At 28.1% G+C, this 16,997-nt stretch overlaps 2 protein-coding genes across 4 annotated transcripts; both read right to left on the reverse strand.

Moving 5' to 3' along the window:
- Positions 1 to 181: 181 nt before the first annotated feature.
- LOC111030251 lies at positions 182 to 7,196 on the reverse strand. The gene is made up of 9 exons (XM_022309668.1): positions 6,604 to 7,196; positions 6,360 to 6,508; positions 5,258 to 5,457; positions 3,516 to 3,819; positions 3,273 to 3,436; positions 2,307 to 2,498; positions 2,038 to 2,226; positions 1,757 to 1,971; positions 182 to 1,669 (listed from the first exon to the last, which is right to left on the reverse strand). The coding sequence occupies exons 1-9, from the start codon at positions 6,705 to 6,707 to the stop codon at positions 1,045 to 1,047; spliced, it is 2,142 nt and encodes a 713-aa protein (XP_022165360.1). The 5' UTR covers positions 6,708 to 7,196; the 3' UTR covers positions 182 to 1,044.
- A 1,722-nt stretch (positions 7,197 to 8,918) lies between these two features.
- Positions 8,919 to 16,191, reverse strand: LOC111030260. 3 transcript variants are annotated; one of them, XM_022309686.1, is made up of 23 exons: positions 15,981 to 16,191; positions 15,469 to 15,636; positions 15,323 to 15,400; positions 15,143 to 15,251; positions 14,901 to 15,069; positions 14,761 to 14,832; positions 14,394 to 14,617; positions 14,236 to 14,333; positions 14,032 to 14,172; positions 13,801 to 13,968; positions 13,597 to 13,736; positions 13,407 to 13,533; positions 13,224 to 13,343; positions 12,545 to 12,736; positions 12,357 to 12,479; positions 12,064 to 12,268; positions 11,562 to 11,718; positions 11,297 to 11,499; positions 10,754 to 11,211; positions 10,474 to 10,683; positions 10,219 to 10,418; positions 9,864 to 10,127; positions 8,919 to 9,800 (listed from the first exon to the last, which is right to left on the reverse strand). In XM_022309686.1, exons 2-23 carry the CDS (start codon positions 15,484 to 15,486, stop codon positions 9,530 to 9,532), a joined length of 3,747 nt encoding a protein of 1,248 aa, XP_022165378.1. In that variant the 5' UTR covers positions 15,487 to 15,636; positions 15,981 to 16,191; the 3' UTR covers positions 8,919 to 9,529. The 3 variants fall into 3 exon arrangements, with proteins under 3 accessions (XP_022165378.1, XP_022165369.1, XP_022165385.1); XM_022309677.1 differs by having other exon boundaries at positions 14,901 to 15,075; XM_022309693.1 differs by lacking the exon at positions 14,761 to 14,832 and having other exon boundaries at positions 8,920 to 9,800; positions 14,901 to 15,075.
- Positions 16,192 to 16,997: the final 806 nt, after the last annotated feature.

Below are 16,997 nucleotides of genomic sequence, written 5' to 3' on the forward strand. Positions count from 1 at the left end.
AACATTTTTATGAATTTCAATCTACAAAATATGTTTGCACATTTTCACGATTTTGACGAATTTGGTCAATATTCTAAGATTAGCTGCTACTAAAATACATTTTGAATTATGGATATGTATTTTCGATATTTTTTTAATTAGTATATATGAACAATTTATGAGGAACCTTGTATTTCAAACTCTTTACTGAGTGAAAACATTTTTATCAACATTTAAAAAAAAAATCAAAAATTATAAATATCTTATACATAGCTCAAAATATACATAACTTCGAACCCATGAACTTACCTACAAATTTCAAAACTCATCTTACAAACAGAGATTTATACCTAGCTTACAATTTGTTTGATGTAATTTGGATAAAATATGGAAGCCTCTTAACATACGTCTCATCAAAGCAATTCACTATACAGTATAATAGTTACAACTTTTTTACACTGGCTATTTTGTAGGTATAAATTGTTATTTAAGATAAACTAAAATAATCTAAAAATCAAATAAAAAATATAAGTTATTATAATTCACCAATATTTAATTGATTTACAGCATAAACTTACCCGAATCTTAATTAATGGGAGATAAAAAAAGGTAAGATAAAATCAAATCTATATATGATGTAATCGAACGTGTCTTGACTGACTGATCAACCTAGGTCGTATAGAGTCTGAACAATAATAGCTAAAGGGACTTGACATTTTGACAGTACTTTCGTAGCACTGTATAATGGAAATTGTATAGTATGAAAGTTAAAGTATGCATTTAAATATTGCACAACATTTGTTGTTTCAAAGTATTTTTTAGCACTATTTAAAATAAAATGAAAATTCAAGCTTTGATCCAACCTGAAAAAAGTTTTCATCATTCAGATAAAAAAATAATATAAAATTAAAAATCAAAATACTACATAATATCTATGAGGAGTGTGAGTTTAATTTTTAGGGTTGACTAATAATTTAATGATTAATACATTTCAAAACAATGTATAAAAAAAAAGTACAAAAATACGTATCGTACATAATGGCGACTGGTGAGGAATGGATACTATTAAATAAATTCGTTTATAATTCTTTCAATATCACCATCTTCATCTAATTCCAATTTATTTATAATTTCCATCAAATTGTTTATGTTAATCGGTTTTTCTTTATTTTGCTCCTTCACGGGTGACTTAACTTTTTCATCATATGCAATCCCATCACAAAATATTTCATCCATTTTTTCCATAAACGGGAACCTTGATTTTGTTGCATCGCTCAACACCAAATTCTTAGATAGTTCCAATTTATACACGGGACATAAGTGCATTGCTAAATAAGGTGTTCCATTTTTTACCATTTCATCTACATGCTTCTTCATTTTATTATTTATCGGTTTTTTATGTGTATCCAGGTTAAAAGCCTCATGGTCTAACGGAGGTCTTGATTTAATAAGCAAATTTTTTATTTTATTATTATCTATCTTCGGTGATTCTATTAACGTGCTATACATTTCGTCAGTGATAATCTGATCTGTATCACTGAAACTCCATTCTGATGGAAGCGCTGGTTTTTTGTCTTCTATTGGTGGAGGAAGAGGAGAATGATTTTGGGAATAATCCTTTAAATTTTGTTTTAATGTTGATAAATAGTTAGAGCAAACAATTATCAATACTTCAGATTCCCAATTTTCTCTAAAAAAACATTTGGGTTGTTTTAAAATATTGATTAGGTGATTAGGTATTTATTATTCATATATGTATTTCAAATTATGTACTAACTTGGGCATATAAACACTTGTTTGCACGCTAGTTATATTACTTGCATCAATGGATTTTAATGACGCTTGTTCTTCTGGTGGTTGTTTGATGATTGGTCCTGGATAAAATGTCCGAGCACTAAATTCGACTGACTTTCCGAGTACATTGTAGACTGGAAAATCAAATTGAATTGTTTGTAAACATACATAGGTATTTAAACTCCATACCTTGAGTACCTATTTCAAAACAAAACATATATTTTTAATACATATTTGAATATATCTATTTATTGTAGGCACTACTTCGTCCTTTGAAATGCTAATCACAAGATTGAAATGTTCAAAAATTCTGACATCTACAACTGAATTTGTATGCCCTTCTAATTTAGCAAGATATATTTTCGTTACTACTGGATTCCATACATAAACTGTGTGCGAACATCCAGTAACTAATAATTTAAGTGTTGCATTGTAATGAAAACATCGTACACCCTATTATAATATTTTCAAACACATACAATCAGAAATGCCAAACATAAATGCACTAATTTATATGAAACTACGAATAATACATGTCGAATGTGAAATACATATGGATTCCATTCATCTCTTATATGTTTGATGACTAGAGATTGTTTGTGGTCTTGGCAACAACTTATTGTAGCTTCATCAGATTGACAATAAATAATATGTTTAATACTATCTGGATGGATTGGAATTCCGCATGTGTGTACTTTAACCCATTCTTGCTGATATTCCAAATCCTATAACAAGACATAATATTTATATTAAACAGTACAATATTTAATTAATATATCAATTATTATTATAGCCTATAGAATATAATTGCATATATCGGGTGATCCATTTTACGTAAGAAACTCATTATTTTGAGAAAAACTAACGTTTTTAAAAATATTTCTTTTACATAATTTTAAATTATTATACAAAACAAAATTTTTGGAAAATAAATATATTTTTACAATTTTTTTTTTTTTATTTGTTTATCTGCCTACACTTTTGTATACATTTCGAAACAGATTATTATTCGGAATATTTCGATGCATAAAAATCAAATTTTTGACAAGTAGTTTGTTAGTTATAAATATTTCAAGTTTTTATGAGTAGTATGTTAGACCAACATTTTTCGAGGTACCAATCTACCAGTGCACTCTGTTCATTAAAACTTTAAATACTAATAACGTATAATCTACTCTTCCAAAACTTGACTTTTTTATACATCGAAGAACTCCTAAAAAATATGAAATTTGAAATAAGAAATTAAAATTGGATATCGTCATTAAAAAAGTTAAAATATAAAAAAAAATAAAAAACGATAAAGGTTAAAATGTAACCTATACTCTTGTTAAAGTTTTCAATTATACAATTTTGATTGGACTTGCCTATACTATATAATAAAATAAAATTCCAATTATTAGTAATTACTATAAAACTTAAATTTGCCCTACTGCTGAATACCTACTAACTATTTTAATCCTGTGGATTATTATTAATTTATATTATGGAGTTATACTAACTTTCCACAAATATGTATCAACTTTATTCGTTGGATCTCGTTTGAATAATGATCGTTTTGGTTGGAGAAATTCCATTCGAGTAATATTGCCATTATCGTCACCAATAAATAAAAGTGAAGAACTACTAGGACAGTATTCTAAACAAGTCGGCGTTGTTTTTAATCCTGTATTGAATTGTTAGTTTTAAATTAATGCCTAAATATTACAAGGTTTCGTTGCAATAAAATCGTGTCCATTATTTACCAGTAATACAAAAAGTTGGCACATGAACTAGACAAACAGTGTCAACAAAATGGATAGAACCGTCTGATGCAGCAATCGTTATGAACTGAGCATCTGGTAAGTAAATTGCATCATTAATCCAAATATTACGTCGTCGATGAGCAGCCCGTACTAAAACGTCGGGACACTGAGATAATTGTAGTACGTATTCCCTTAGTAAGTTTAGATGACCATCATAGATGCCCACTTGGCCAAGTCTAGAAAAAACTGTGTAACAAAAAAATTCTTCGGTTTCTATGCTAATCACTTTGACTATGGACTCATGCTGTGGAAAATATAATATCTTACTATAAAATAATATATTTAAATACTAAATAGATATATAGGTAAATTATTATTATTAACAAAAACATTTAAAGTAGGTAGGTAATAGGTATACTTATATAATACATATACAGTATACACTGATACCTTTAAATACCGGACACTCTCGGTCACCGTTATTTAGAGCTGTCCTGTATTCAGAGGGACAACAAATTTCGAAAATAATTCGGAGAAATAATAACTACATAATATAATACAACATTTATATAATATGTACATATGTATAATAACTATGTAAGTATGTATTGTATTTGTATTATTTTAATAATAAATAAATATTAGCTGTGCATATATTATTATTTAAAATTATAATATTATTATGTATGTAAAAATAAATTAAAATGTAAATTAAAATAAATTAAAAATATCATATAGTATTAAAATTAACATTTATTGAAAAATTCAGTTACTTTAGCTTGTTTAAGACCTCGATGCATAGTAATTTCATGTATTAAGGCATTTTGTAATTTAACTGCGTTAGAGAACAATGAAGTATTCTGTGTATCGATATAGAAGAAATGTATTCACGCACACCTTTCACTGCTACCAGTGCCTCCAGTAGACTTCCTATTTGTGGAGTTAGATCCTTTTCTTAATCTTAAGTCTCATCTTTTTATCCGCCACTTTCTACCTCATTTAGTGTGGACATATTCGTACTATCGTTGATATCGGTGTATAATTATCAAAATCAAAAATTAAATTCCCCATAAAATTGCCCGGTATTTCCTATATAAAAGTGGTGAAAATGTCCCTGTTATTGGCTATTACCTATAATATTATAGAGTAGCAAATATCTACATTATCCATAACCCATAACTATATTATATTTTGAATTATTTAGTAAGACGCACTATAATATATACATATAACACATTACACATGCCATGTCTATTAATATAGCATGTATTTCATTTATATGTATATTATTATGTATCCTATACTATGTATTTTTTCGTATTTATTCTTGTACATTTCAGTGTCTTGATGTGCGTTTTAGGTACATTGAGTCATTTACGTTGGTGCAGGGTATTCGCATACGGTATACCGTATACCATAATAATATTATACAGTTCGATATAAACTACAGGCAATCTTAGTTTTAATTAATTACGGTTTCATATATTTTATTTGTTATTGATTTTCAGTGTACTTAAATCTAAAACTATAACATTAATTATACCAACATCAATGATTGTAGTCTTATGGATTTCTATTTCTATCAGTATGCGAATTTTTCAAAACAATATTTGAAAAGTGTACTTGCTTATTTATACCTAATAATATTATTATACATAAGTATAAGCACTGAATAAATTTAATTATTATTTTATTTTGCGATACAATGTTATTGTTAACTAGCACATTTTAAGTGTACTTACTTTGCAGTGTGGCATTAAATGCATGGTTATATTAGTTTGGTCAAAAGGTAATGCGTCCCAAATATCTTGAAAAAAAAAAGTACTGTATCGAATTTCATTTAAAAGTTGTTTCCAGAGTATAACATCTTCTTTTGTAGTAAAATCTTCTACGCAAACTTGTTCGAAAAAATCATCAGCCTCCTTTACGTATAAATTATTACCTGTGTTTTAAAAATTAAAACTGAGTTGATGATTTTTATATCACACAATATAGGTAATTAAAAATCAAAATATGTATATTTGATAGGTACTGCAGTAGATATAGTGTAAAAATGTATATCGCAGAATTATAGTGTTAAATGGTAATATGTATATCCACGACCTACCTAAATATTAGCACATTATTTGATTTTGTTATAACAGTTCTTATAGTATTATAAATGGCTTTCAAAAAAACTACATTAAATACGATTTTCGATCATTATTATTAGTGTATAATAGGTAATATATATTAGTAATATAGATACGACTTGAACACCACTTCTAACATCATAAACTTCAGAAGATTATGTATTGATGTCCCCTTTAGGTATTTTCTTATATCTAAGTATATGTCTCATATTTATAGATGCAGGGGTCGTCTCAAATATATGACCTGTTGAGCTTTTTAAACCTGTCCCCACCAAGCTGACTGATATTTTTACACCTATATTCTAAAAAGGGGTTTTCTTTCTTTGAAAAAAATGTTGAAATAAAATTGATTTTTCTCTACTTTCAATCTCATTAGGTCGCTATACGCCTATACCCCTCCTCGAAGAATTGCTTTTTGGCCAACAGGCAGCAATATCGAATTCAAAATGTATATTAGATTCTAACTTGATGTGACCATACCATTAAACAAGTTGCAGACCGTTGGACTATTATAGGTTTGACTATTGACTGTAAAAGTTTAATAAATAATAAATAATTATCTTATGCGATTTGTTCTCTTATTGTATGTATAATTACCTAACCTACCTAACCATTGATTCTTCAATTTGTATAAGTTCGAATCAACCATATTTCTCCTTTTAGAATCAAATAGTTATAATTTTTACTGAGGCTTATAAGTACCCATACTAACCAGTTACCGAACATATTGCTGCGACGAATTCGTCCTTGTTCAATGGATGTTCTTTGCCATCGTAATAAAAAAAATATTTTTTTAAATCTCTTAGATGTGCAACTTCTAATGCATTGATGAGTTTCGTCTGTTTATTGACCTCTGTACCCCTAAAATCACATTTGGATCGGTAAATTAACATAATGCATTTAGTGATCTTAATCATTCGTCTACTAGGTATTTTGACGCAAATAAAATATCTTACTCGCTTGGGTCACCTGAAGAATAATTCTCGATAGTTATTGAAGATGATCCGTCCACAAGATCTAATGATTTAGAAATAGAATTATTAATCATATTTACTAGCATTTGTGTACAGATGCTTATTAATAAACTATAAACATTCAAAAGTAAATAATGATTTATGAATATTTTGGTGAACGCGCATTGCAGACGTACAGCATGTAGATAGGTATACGCAGTATCGGTGCAACGGTGTCAAACTGTTGTTTAATCAATAACGTCAAGAATTGAAACTCGAGAGTCGAGACGTCGAGTTATAGTAAAATAGGTAAAGTAGGTGTATCTGTCAGACCTAGGTACCTATACCTACCTAACAATAGTAACCACGAACTGTAGGTTCACTGCTACAAATAGATAAACGTCTATGTGGTATATACCTACTACCTATACATCCTGTATGGCTGCATAAATTATTGGTAAACACCGAACTGTGAATATTAATGGTATTAATGCCCATAGGCAACTCCTGGAAGACAGAACTGTTCCCGATGAATGTGTACTCTGTGTCTCTGTATACTTGTCAGCACTCAGCAGCGGACCCATAAGTACCCGGAGAGGGGATCAGGCTGTTAGCTGGGGCATCCCCCCCCCCAAGGGCTTTTTGGAAAATTTTAAATTGACTTAGTTTATTATGATAAATTATTATATAACAAATTAATAATGGTTGTACAAAAAAAATGGTATAACCATTAAAAAAAATTCTGTTAAACCAACTTAACAATTATTGTTACTACATTTTATGCATTAATATGTATAGTTATTAACAAACCAGAAATAGTCAAGATGTATTTCTCCTGGTTAAGAACTTTAATAAAAAAATTAAATAAATAAATTGCAAATTTTTGTAATTTGGTCGAAATATGAAGTTAATACAGTAATAAAAAAATTTTGCCTACGTAATTTAGATATTTCTTTAAATTTCTATGAGACAACATATGAGTGATACTGTATTAAATTGTCAATTAATATATTTTTAATTACAACAAAAATCGGTATTGCGTAAATATCCCTGTTCTTTTTTTTAGTTTATTTCAATCATCAAGATAAGTCCCTACGAGGAAGTTTTAGAGCCCTATAGTACCAACACGATCCAATTAGCTACCATAAACCACCTTCAAAGATGAAGATTGATTTTGCTATTCCAAAACGTGATGATAGACACATGGTTGTAATTTGTAAAACCAATTACTTTGTAACTAATTACTTAGATCAGAATCTAAAATTGTAATTTTTTAGCTATCCATAAATATGTAAACAGGTATAGTTGTACAGTTTGGTTCTGTTGACTAAAAAAACAAATTGTATTTCTAAAGAAATATTTCTTCCCGTAGAAATTAAAACAAATTGATATTTTACTTGTTCAACAATATAAATAATTTAGGATAAAAAAATTAGTCTTTTTCAGAATAGGTACACAAATTACTCACAAATAAAAATGTTAACATTCTTATGAAAATATTTTAGTAAGGACTTGGTTTAAGAAAACTATGTTTTAACTTTTCAGAAAATGGAATTCTAATTCCTAATTTTCAATTAATATTTAAGAGGCTGATACTCATAAATAAATAAATAAATAAATAAATAAATAAACCATTTATTTAGGATACTAGATGAAAGTTATGAATCAATTACTAGTTTGAGAAACTTCATCTAAACTTAGCTCATTAAAATTGCTTTAAGCCAATGTTTAGCTTGTAACTGGCTGGTAACTTTGAAATTCACTTCAAATACATTTATGTAATAATTAATTATTGTTGCATTATTACAGATCAAGAATATAAAAAAAATTATAAATTTACATGCTTAAAATATGAAAGATATAGATATTGTTATTTGTTCGTAGTAATTTTTGTTTATATTGTATTTATATAACATTTTATATAAAGAAGAAAAATACACTTATGCATAAAAATGATCTATACAGAGAATGTTATTAACAAGCAGAATTCTAAAAATAGTGTTAAAAGTTAAATAATTAACAATGTTTCAAAATGTTTAATGTTTGTTGAGTATATTATCTTTAAATCATTATTTCAATATTACAAGTTATAAAACATTTGCCAAATTTAATATATTCAGCCACAACCAAATTGTAGTAACTTGGGTCACAGATATTGTACATAATATATTTTAATATATTCATATTAAAATTTAATAAAAAAATTAAGCATAAACATATAATAATAATCTATAAAACATAAATATTATGTTAAAAGATAACATTTTAAAAGTAATATATAAATATTTGAATAAAAAAAAAATAAACTATACCAATGTAAAAAAATAAAATAAAAAAAATATACATAAATTAAAGTCAATTACAATAAGCATACGTATTATATAGTATAACATAAATTTATCTAAGCCGAGAAAACACATCTTTGGCACAAACACAAATAAAAAAGAAAACTGAAGACATTAAAATTAAGTATAACATATAAAAAAAAGATAAAGATTAATGTATTAATATTTAATTTAATTAGTTTTAAGAGTTTTGCCAATGAGAAAAAATATTAATATAAAAGAAAACTAAATATTGAAACACAGATTACGATGACTAGATAATTATTTAGAAGTAGATATTATACTTTAATAAACTATATGTATAAAAAAATGCGAGGAGATTTATAATAAACAAGGTAAGTTATTTGTTGATTATACATCTATGTACATATTATTGATTAAATCATTTGATTATTGTGATTCTTCTCTCATAGTTTAATATAAATGTAAAACAAGTAGATAAAACTAATAAGTAATAACATAATGTTATATTTGTTTCTCAGTATAATAAACTATTTGGTGTTTATTTTAAGTTAATCGAAGTATTTATTTTTATTATTCTTATTTGTCATGGATTTAATTCATTAATTTATAAGCTAACTCAGTCATACAGTTGTTCCTAAAGTACCAAATACAACTCTTGTAGACTCAGAATCAAGACTTATGTCTTCAGGTGATGCCAGTTCTACCCGTACAGCTCCAGTCTGTCGTGTTCGCAACATCCAATCGTCACGTTGCCAGTTATATACATTAACATTTGGCTCTTCTGGTTCTACACTTTCTGATGTCAGTGAACTACGAGAATCTGCACTGTCAAAACTACTAGCAGGAATATAATCAGTTGAAGTAGGATCTGATGTTCGATCTTCCAAGGCCCTAAACATTAAAAAAAAAAAATTATATGACTGTTAGTTTTTAATATTATCAAGTACTACAGACCTCAAAATTCCAATGCAATTTTCGGATTCTAAAGGAATAGGAGATTCAGAATCCCGGTTGTATATTATTAAAGCTATATGCGCTGGATGAGGAACAGGTAACGGTATGCACATTTTATCTGCCATGTATGACTGTTGTGTTCGTTTCCACGGCCGAGATTTGTTACGTTGAGATGGCATAGAATTTGTTCTCAGGTATGCTTTGTGTCTGCGAGTACCAGTTTTAAAACGACCGCCTAATAACATTGTGTACGTAATACTATTGCTAGAACAAACATAAATTAATTTAAGGATAATAACTTTGTGAATAGATATATTATATGGGTACAGTATAAAGTATAATATAGTATATATACCAAGCACTATCTAATTTTTTGAATTTGCAGTGTAATAATTTTGAGCGAGGATTAAAAGCTGAAATTTCCAAGTATGGTGATTGTATTTGAATGTTTCCACGTGACGAATATAATGGGCCCAATATTTCTGAGCACTGGCCATCTACATTAATACTTTGAACAGCATTATAAAATCGTGATAAATCTACACTCTGTTCAGTCTAAGGAGAAAATATTATTAAGAATTTGAATATAATTATTTTTAGTATTTATTACCTCTAATTTAAACTTAGTATCTGCATCATCTAATGGTGTGAGAAAATCTAAACTGAATATATCTGTCAAAAATACGACAGCAAGAGCGGACCAATCATTTATTGAAAGTCCTTTGGATTCCCAAAATTCTTCTTCACTAATAGACAACTTTTGCATTACATGTTGAGGGTACCAATATTCTAACATTTTTGATGCTAAAGCAACAGTAACCTAAACATAATTTCAAAATTTTAATCATTACAAACATATTTATTTAATTAAATTATAATACAAATTTTACTTTAAGATCCTTTGAAGTTAATCTAATTTTTGACTTTAGAGTTGTCGACAAACCAGATTGAAGTTCTCGTAATCTTCTTTCCAATTTATCTTGAAGTGCTGTCATTAAATCCTGTGCTTCTTTCTCCAGTATTCGATAAGCTCCATTTTTGGCTAAATGTGCACTAAATGGTCCAAAACATACATCAACAAAGCGCGCAAAATCTTTTTGTGGTTGTTGAATTTTTTGCTCCATAAGATTTTGATATGCGTTAAGTTCATCTAACTCCATTTTAGCCTCAAATGCAGCCAAAGCTTGCTCAGGACGAATTTGAAAGTAATAATCTGATGCCATACCTGGACCAGCCACACGTTTAACAATAAAACTATCACATGCTGGTATTCGTCCACGTTTTTTAATCACCAGATGGTATATAATGCTATCCCATGCTAAACGAAACCAATACCTCAACAGAGCAACTATAAAAAGTTAAATAAATAAAAAATATTTAAATTTAAATCATTTTAAACAATTGAAATATTATATTTTAGATAGTAAAATTACCGATGAATAAAATTACTGTAATTATTGGGCATAATATGAAAGCAATAAAACACGCTATCAATGGTTGTAAGATGCCCTGACAAATCATATTCCATACAACGGCTTCAATTACAACAAAATATCTGTTTTTCCATTCAGCTGGAGAGTCCAAATCATAAATTAAGCCATTGAAAACATGTAATAAAAATGTTACCAAAGGCATCCTGCAAATACGTTATTATTTTATAACTTTTAATATTTTGAAAATCAATTATAAGATAATCACCATAGTGGACCAGTTAATGCCACCATCAGACTTCCAAAACTTGCAGAGAGACATATAATTGGAAATATAACTAACATAGCTAACGTGCCAAATATACCTTTGATTACATAGTTCCAAGCTCTATTTAAATGTCTTGTCATTCCTTTACCAATAAATCCTAAAAATAAAAATAATTACTATTAGAGTAACATTTATACATTATGACAATTAATCAAATCAAAGCATTTTTAAATGGGAATAAATAAATAATTATAAAATGGAAAAAGTTGAGAGATTGAATAGGAAAAGATAAATAAATAATATGAAAGAAAAAGAGCCTGAAAATAAGTTTAAATTAGGCCAAAAGTATAGGACATTTAAAAAGAAAGTGAGGAAATTACATTTAAGAAACAAATTCAATAGGGATAAATGATCGGGAATAAATAAACAGAGTAATTGTATTTGGACAATTTATTCATTTAATGAGTAAATTCATTATAACTTAATATTTATTTAAATTTACCTGTATCAGGTTTTGTTTCGAAATGAGTTCGACTCTTTGATATGTGCCGCCAAAGTAAATTTAATCTAGATAAGAGTGTTGAAGTAAGTGAGGATTTTCTAGGAAATAATGTACCATTCACTTGAGATAATTCTAAATCTGGATAAAAAGATTCTGAATAAAACAAAGAACGTACACTAACAGGACTACACCATGGTATAACCACCTATTTATAAAAATTAAGATAAACAAATTAGTATAAGTTAGAAATTAAAGGTATTGAGAACAAAATATTAAGCTTTTAAATAACTAACACCAAAGAAAAACATAGCATTCCATGTCCATGTCCAAGTGCGATATAGGAAGTTAATAATTCTCCAAAATGGCCATCTTGTTGTGGTTGTGTGGGTTATTTCTTTTTCCACCAAAAATACAGCCTAAACATTACATACATTATAATAAAAATCATAACAATGATATGCTCGTAAATCATAACACATACTTGGCTAGGATTAGACCTAGGTGTTGTTATAGCTGTTGCTGTTGTGCTCAATACGGTTGGTATAGTTTCTGACTGGCCTTGGAATGATCTACGAACAATCCAATTTTTTGGAAGCCAAATTTGTGTTAACCACTGAAAAGTTCTGGTGGGAATTTTAACAGCTTTAAGTTCTTTTGATAAGACGGGTTCCCTCTAAATTAATAATACATTATAATATAATATTAATTAATAACTAGTAATAGTTTATAAAAAAAAATAAATTGGTGCTTTACCTCATTCCGTATAAAGCACTTAAATCTATATTTAGTTTTCTAAAGTAGTATTACAGTATACTAGTTTTATTGCAGCATGACATAGAAAAAACAATGTATCATGCAGTAGTCAATTTAAATTTAAATAACTAACTAAAATGTAAATAACTGTATCTATTCTAATTTTTACTTAATTATCACACATAATTAGGTCCTATTGAATCTCAGAGTAGTAATAACACTATTAATGTACTAAGCTACTAGTTATCAATAAAACATCACCTCACTATAAATAATTCAGAGATACAAAAATTTAACAAAAGTTTAGAGTGTGTGGTGTGACATTCAAATCTATGATGGCATTTTATAATTATATGGACTACTAAGGTAAGGTAAATAAAATGTAAAATTATTAAAATTGTGTGTACTTCTCTCATGAAAGCCAAATCCCTTTGTAAAAAATAGACTGCTTGATGTAATTTGTATTCTTTACAAAGAGTTAATGCTTCTTCATGAGCACTCCATTGGCATTCTTGAATAAATTTTTCCTAAAACGATTACATTACAATTTACAATAAATTAATATATTAAGTAAGTTATGACTTTACAACCTCAGCAATGGTTTGCTTATCTCTCATCCAAGGACCAATACGTGATAAAACAGGATATGTATATTGCATTCGTTGAGATAGTGTATTTTTTTGTTTAATTATTTTCCTTTGAACATTTTCGACAGCTCTATCAAAATATTTTGAATTAATATTTATTAATGTATAGTCGTTACATTTAGAAAGAATTTACCGGTGCATAAGAACAATGCATTGCGCTTGGTTGATCAAAAGTTTAGGGATTCCATCCCCTAACATCTGTAGTTCTACATTATTAACTATACTTTTGTATACACGCTGTAAATATTCTTTCATTACAGCTTCATTAACTGACTAAAATAAAATAAAATAAAATAAATGAATACAATAATAATTTGATTTTTCATTAATATTTTACTTTTTCAATCTCTTCATCTGATAACTTTTGTGTTTTCAATTCATAAATAAGTTTTTCTCTAAAATGTAGAAACCAGCCTCGTGTTTCACGTTCCAACAATCCCATTATTACAGGTAATGCTTTTTTCATTACATCTCTATCAAAAAGCCTCAAATCAATTTCTTCGCGCTGTAATTAAAATGTTCTATTTTAAACTCGAAAAAGAAATAAATATACAATATTACACCATACTTTTGGAGTCAAAAATTGATAAGGAATAGGAATCTGAGGACACATTGCTTCTTTTGATGGTTCAAATTTTTCAGTTGCAGCTCTTCGCAACTGTTTTCGAACAAAACTTATTAAATGTTCCAAGGCATGCTCTAATTCTGGCTGTAATATTTAAGATGAGAAAATTATTTATAATTAATTACTGTTCCATGCAGGTTAACATACTCGACAAATTAATTCAGCAACCAAATAACGACATCGTTCTTCTCTTATTTTTTCTGGTAAGTTATGAGCTTGTAAAGAAGGTACTCCAAATATTATATCTATGAACATAAAATCAGTATTTAAAAGAAAGCAAGTGATAAGTGTTAATTTATTCTTACCAATTAATTTAATCATGCCAGTTAGTATAGCCTTTATAGATTCTGCAATGCTAAAAAAATGTGAAAATAACCTAGCTCTTGCAGTCACTAATAAAAATTGTAAAGCAAATGCTAAATCATCTAGTAATGTTTCCCTATTTCTTTCGGTTCCTTTTTGTAACCATTCTGTTAATCTCCATTTGTGTGTTTGACCAACAAAATTAATACTTGCCACTTCAAATTCCCTTAAAATTCAAAATAATAAATGTCAGTTGATAAGTTTCAAATAATTAAATACAAAATATAAACTGCTGAACTAAAATTGATGCACAAGCCAAAAACCAAACAATAACCAACAACCTAAAGTTTTGTCAAACCCTTGACATACCCTAGTTTACGTATAGTATCCAATTGTTTTGAATTCAACTTCTTTGGCTTTCCATGTATATCCTTGTCCAGACTTAATAATAACAGAATTTGAAGATCCATTTATAAACTGTTTAAGATATATATTTTATCTGAACTTACCCACGTTCCCGCAAAGATTCTAGTTGCTTGGTATTTAGATGCCTAGGTTCTCCTTTGGTATTTACAGCCACTGCGTCTAATTCATCAAAAGACGGTGGGACAAATAAGTCTCGACAATTGATGGAACGAATAGATGTTATGGGTCGCCTGGCCAAAGTACAATTTGAATCTGCACCTAAGCCAAAAGTAAATAAATATTTACCTACCATTTATATGGTGATAGTCATAATAGTAGTATTCACCTGGCCCATATGTTGAATCGTTTCCATTGATTTGACATTTTGTTGTAATGGCTGTTGGTGGTAAAATAATTGGAAATGTTTTCCAATGATATAAAAATTGTTCCCCCACCTAAAAAATATTTTTTATTATAGATGTTATTTAACTTAAAACATTTCTATGTGTTTAGAATTCAACTATACTTTTTTAATATTATCCACTAAGTGAACAATCTCCTCAGGAGCTCCACAAAGATTTACATCAAACTTTAAAGGCTCTTTCTAAAAAATTAGAATAAACAGTCATAATTACTAGCTGATATACATGTATCTATATCACAATTTGTTACCTCTGGCAAAAAAGACATGTCAGTTAATTGACAGTTAACAGTCAAATTACATTGATAATCTTTTAAACTTCATTTATTAAGCCAAATACTGTAGATTAGATTCTAAATTAGAATCTACAGTATTTGATTAAGCTTATCATCCCAACGTTGTGCACTTGTATTTAGAACCTTAAAAAAAAAGTTTTTTACTGTTATTATTTGCACAATACAAGTGTCATGAGTGTCGAATTACACAAATCTTTAAATCTTGTTAATCATCAGAGAAAGACTTTGGAAATAGATTGATTTCACAGAGATCTATTATAGATGGTAATTGCATTTCCAAATGTGAAATAGGGTGGGAATATGGGATAATGATGCAAAGAGTTAATATCACAGACTAAGATATAAAATATAATAATATATGTATCTTAAATTGTAGTCCATGGTTAATTAGCAGTTATTATACAGGATGAATTAAGAAAATAAATAGGTGGTTTATGTTACATAGATCGAAAATAGAAAACACTTACCACACAGAGAGCCCAACGTTTTAAAATTAAATTTAAAAATTATTAAACTCAACAACATACCCAATGATCGGTATTTCGATTTTTTTTAAATATAAATCATCATAAATCTGTAATATTATGCTATATTATTATGAGTATATGAGAGATCATTGTCAAAGTTTAGGTACTGAAAGTTTGTACTTTGTTCATTTGTTGTCTTAACTGATAACTCTATTGATAAAAAAAAAAAGGAAAAGAAAAAAAACAACAACAACTATCGATTGATCTATCCCGTGTTGATACCACGATGTAAAGGAGAAACTTGCTGATAGCACAGATTAATATGTTTATATATATTTAAGCCATGCCGTATACCATGATAGACTTATATTATAATCTAAATTCTAATTCTAATTCTGTGTTTATACATAAGTACTTGTACTTCAATACTTGTACTAGTTGTACGTTGTACCTATACATACAGTTATACAAGTTATTAACTAGAGAGCCTCCGTTACCTTTATGTAGGTACCTATCTATCAAAGATATATCAAGGCTCCCTATCCATAAGTTTATTACTAAATAGTGTCTAGTAAATAATAATATAGCTTATGAAATATTGACATATAATCAGGGGGTGGGGGCTCCAAGGCAGTATTTCTAAAAAATTGTATACTGTTAAAAACAAAATAACAAAAAAAACATAGGTACTAAAATATCGTAAGTTTTCTAAAAATTATGACTTAGCCACCCCGCAACCATGTTTCTGAAGCCGCCCCTGCATAACGTTATGTACATATATAGAATATTTTGTTGATTCGTCGACAGGGGCGGATAGGGCCACCGGGACACCGGGATTTTCCCGGTGGGCCGCTGCTTATATTGACGAAAATGGGCCGATGAAAAATATTTCTATTAAATTATTATACATGTACATTGTATATACATACATACAAATAAAAGTAAATAAATACTATAATACTGATATTTTTATTTAAATCTAGCATAAGTCTATAATTATCGTTGTATGACTGAGCT

This window comes from Myzus persicae, unplaced genomic scaffold (genome assembly GCF_001856785.1).
Source record: "Myzus persicae strain clone G006 unplaced genomic scaffold, MPER_G0061.0, whole genome shotgun sequence".
In the NCBI taxonomy this organism is placed as follows: Eukaryota; Metazoa; Arthropoda; class Insecta; order Hemiptera; family Aphididae; genus Myzus; species Myzus persicae.

Coding starts and splice junctions, on each gene's coding strand:
- LOC111030251 (XM_022309668.1), bottom strand. CDS start 6,707: ATGCTAGTAAATATGATTAATAATTCTATTTCTAAATCATTAGATCTT. Junction 5,458..6,359: donor AGCAATATGTTCGGTAACTG/GTTAGTATGGGT, acceptor TTTAAAACACAG/GTAATAATTTATACGTAAAG. Junction 1,972..2,037: donor TTAGCATTTCAAAGGACGAA/GTAGTGCCTACA, acceptor GTTTTGAAATAG/GTACTCAAGGTATGGAGTTT.
- LOC111030260 (XM_022309677.1), bottom strand. Junction 14,833..14,900: donor GAATCTTTGCGGGAACGTGG/GTAAGTTCAGAT, acceptor GTTATTATTAAG/TCTGGACAAGGATATACATG. Junction 14,618..14,760: donor GATACTATACGTAAACTAGG/GTATGTCAAGGG, acceptor TTGAATTTTAAG/GGAATTTGAAGTGGCAAGTA.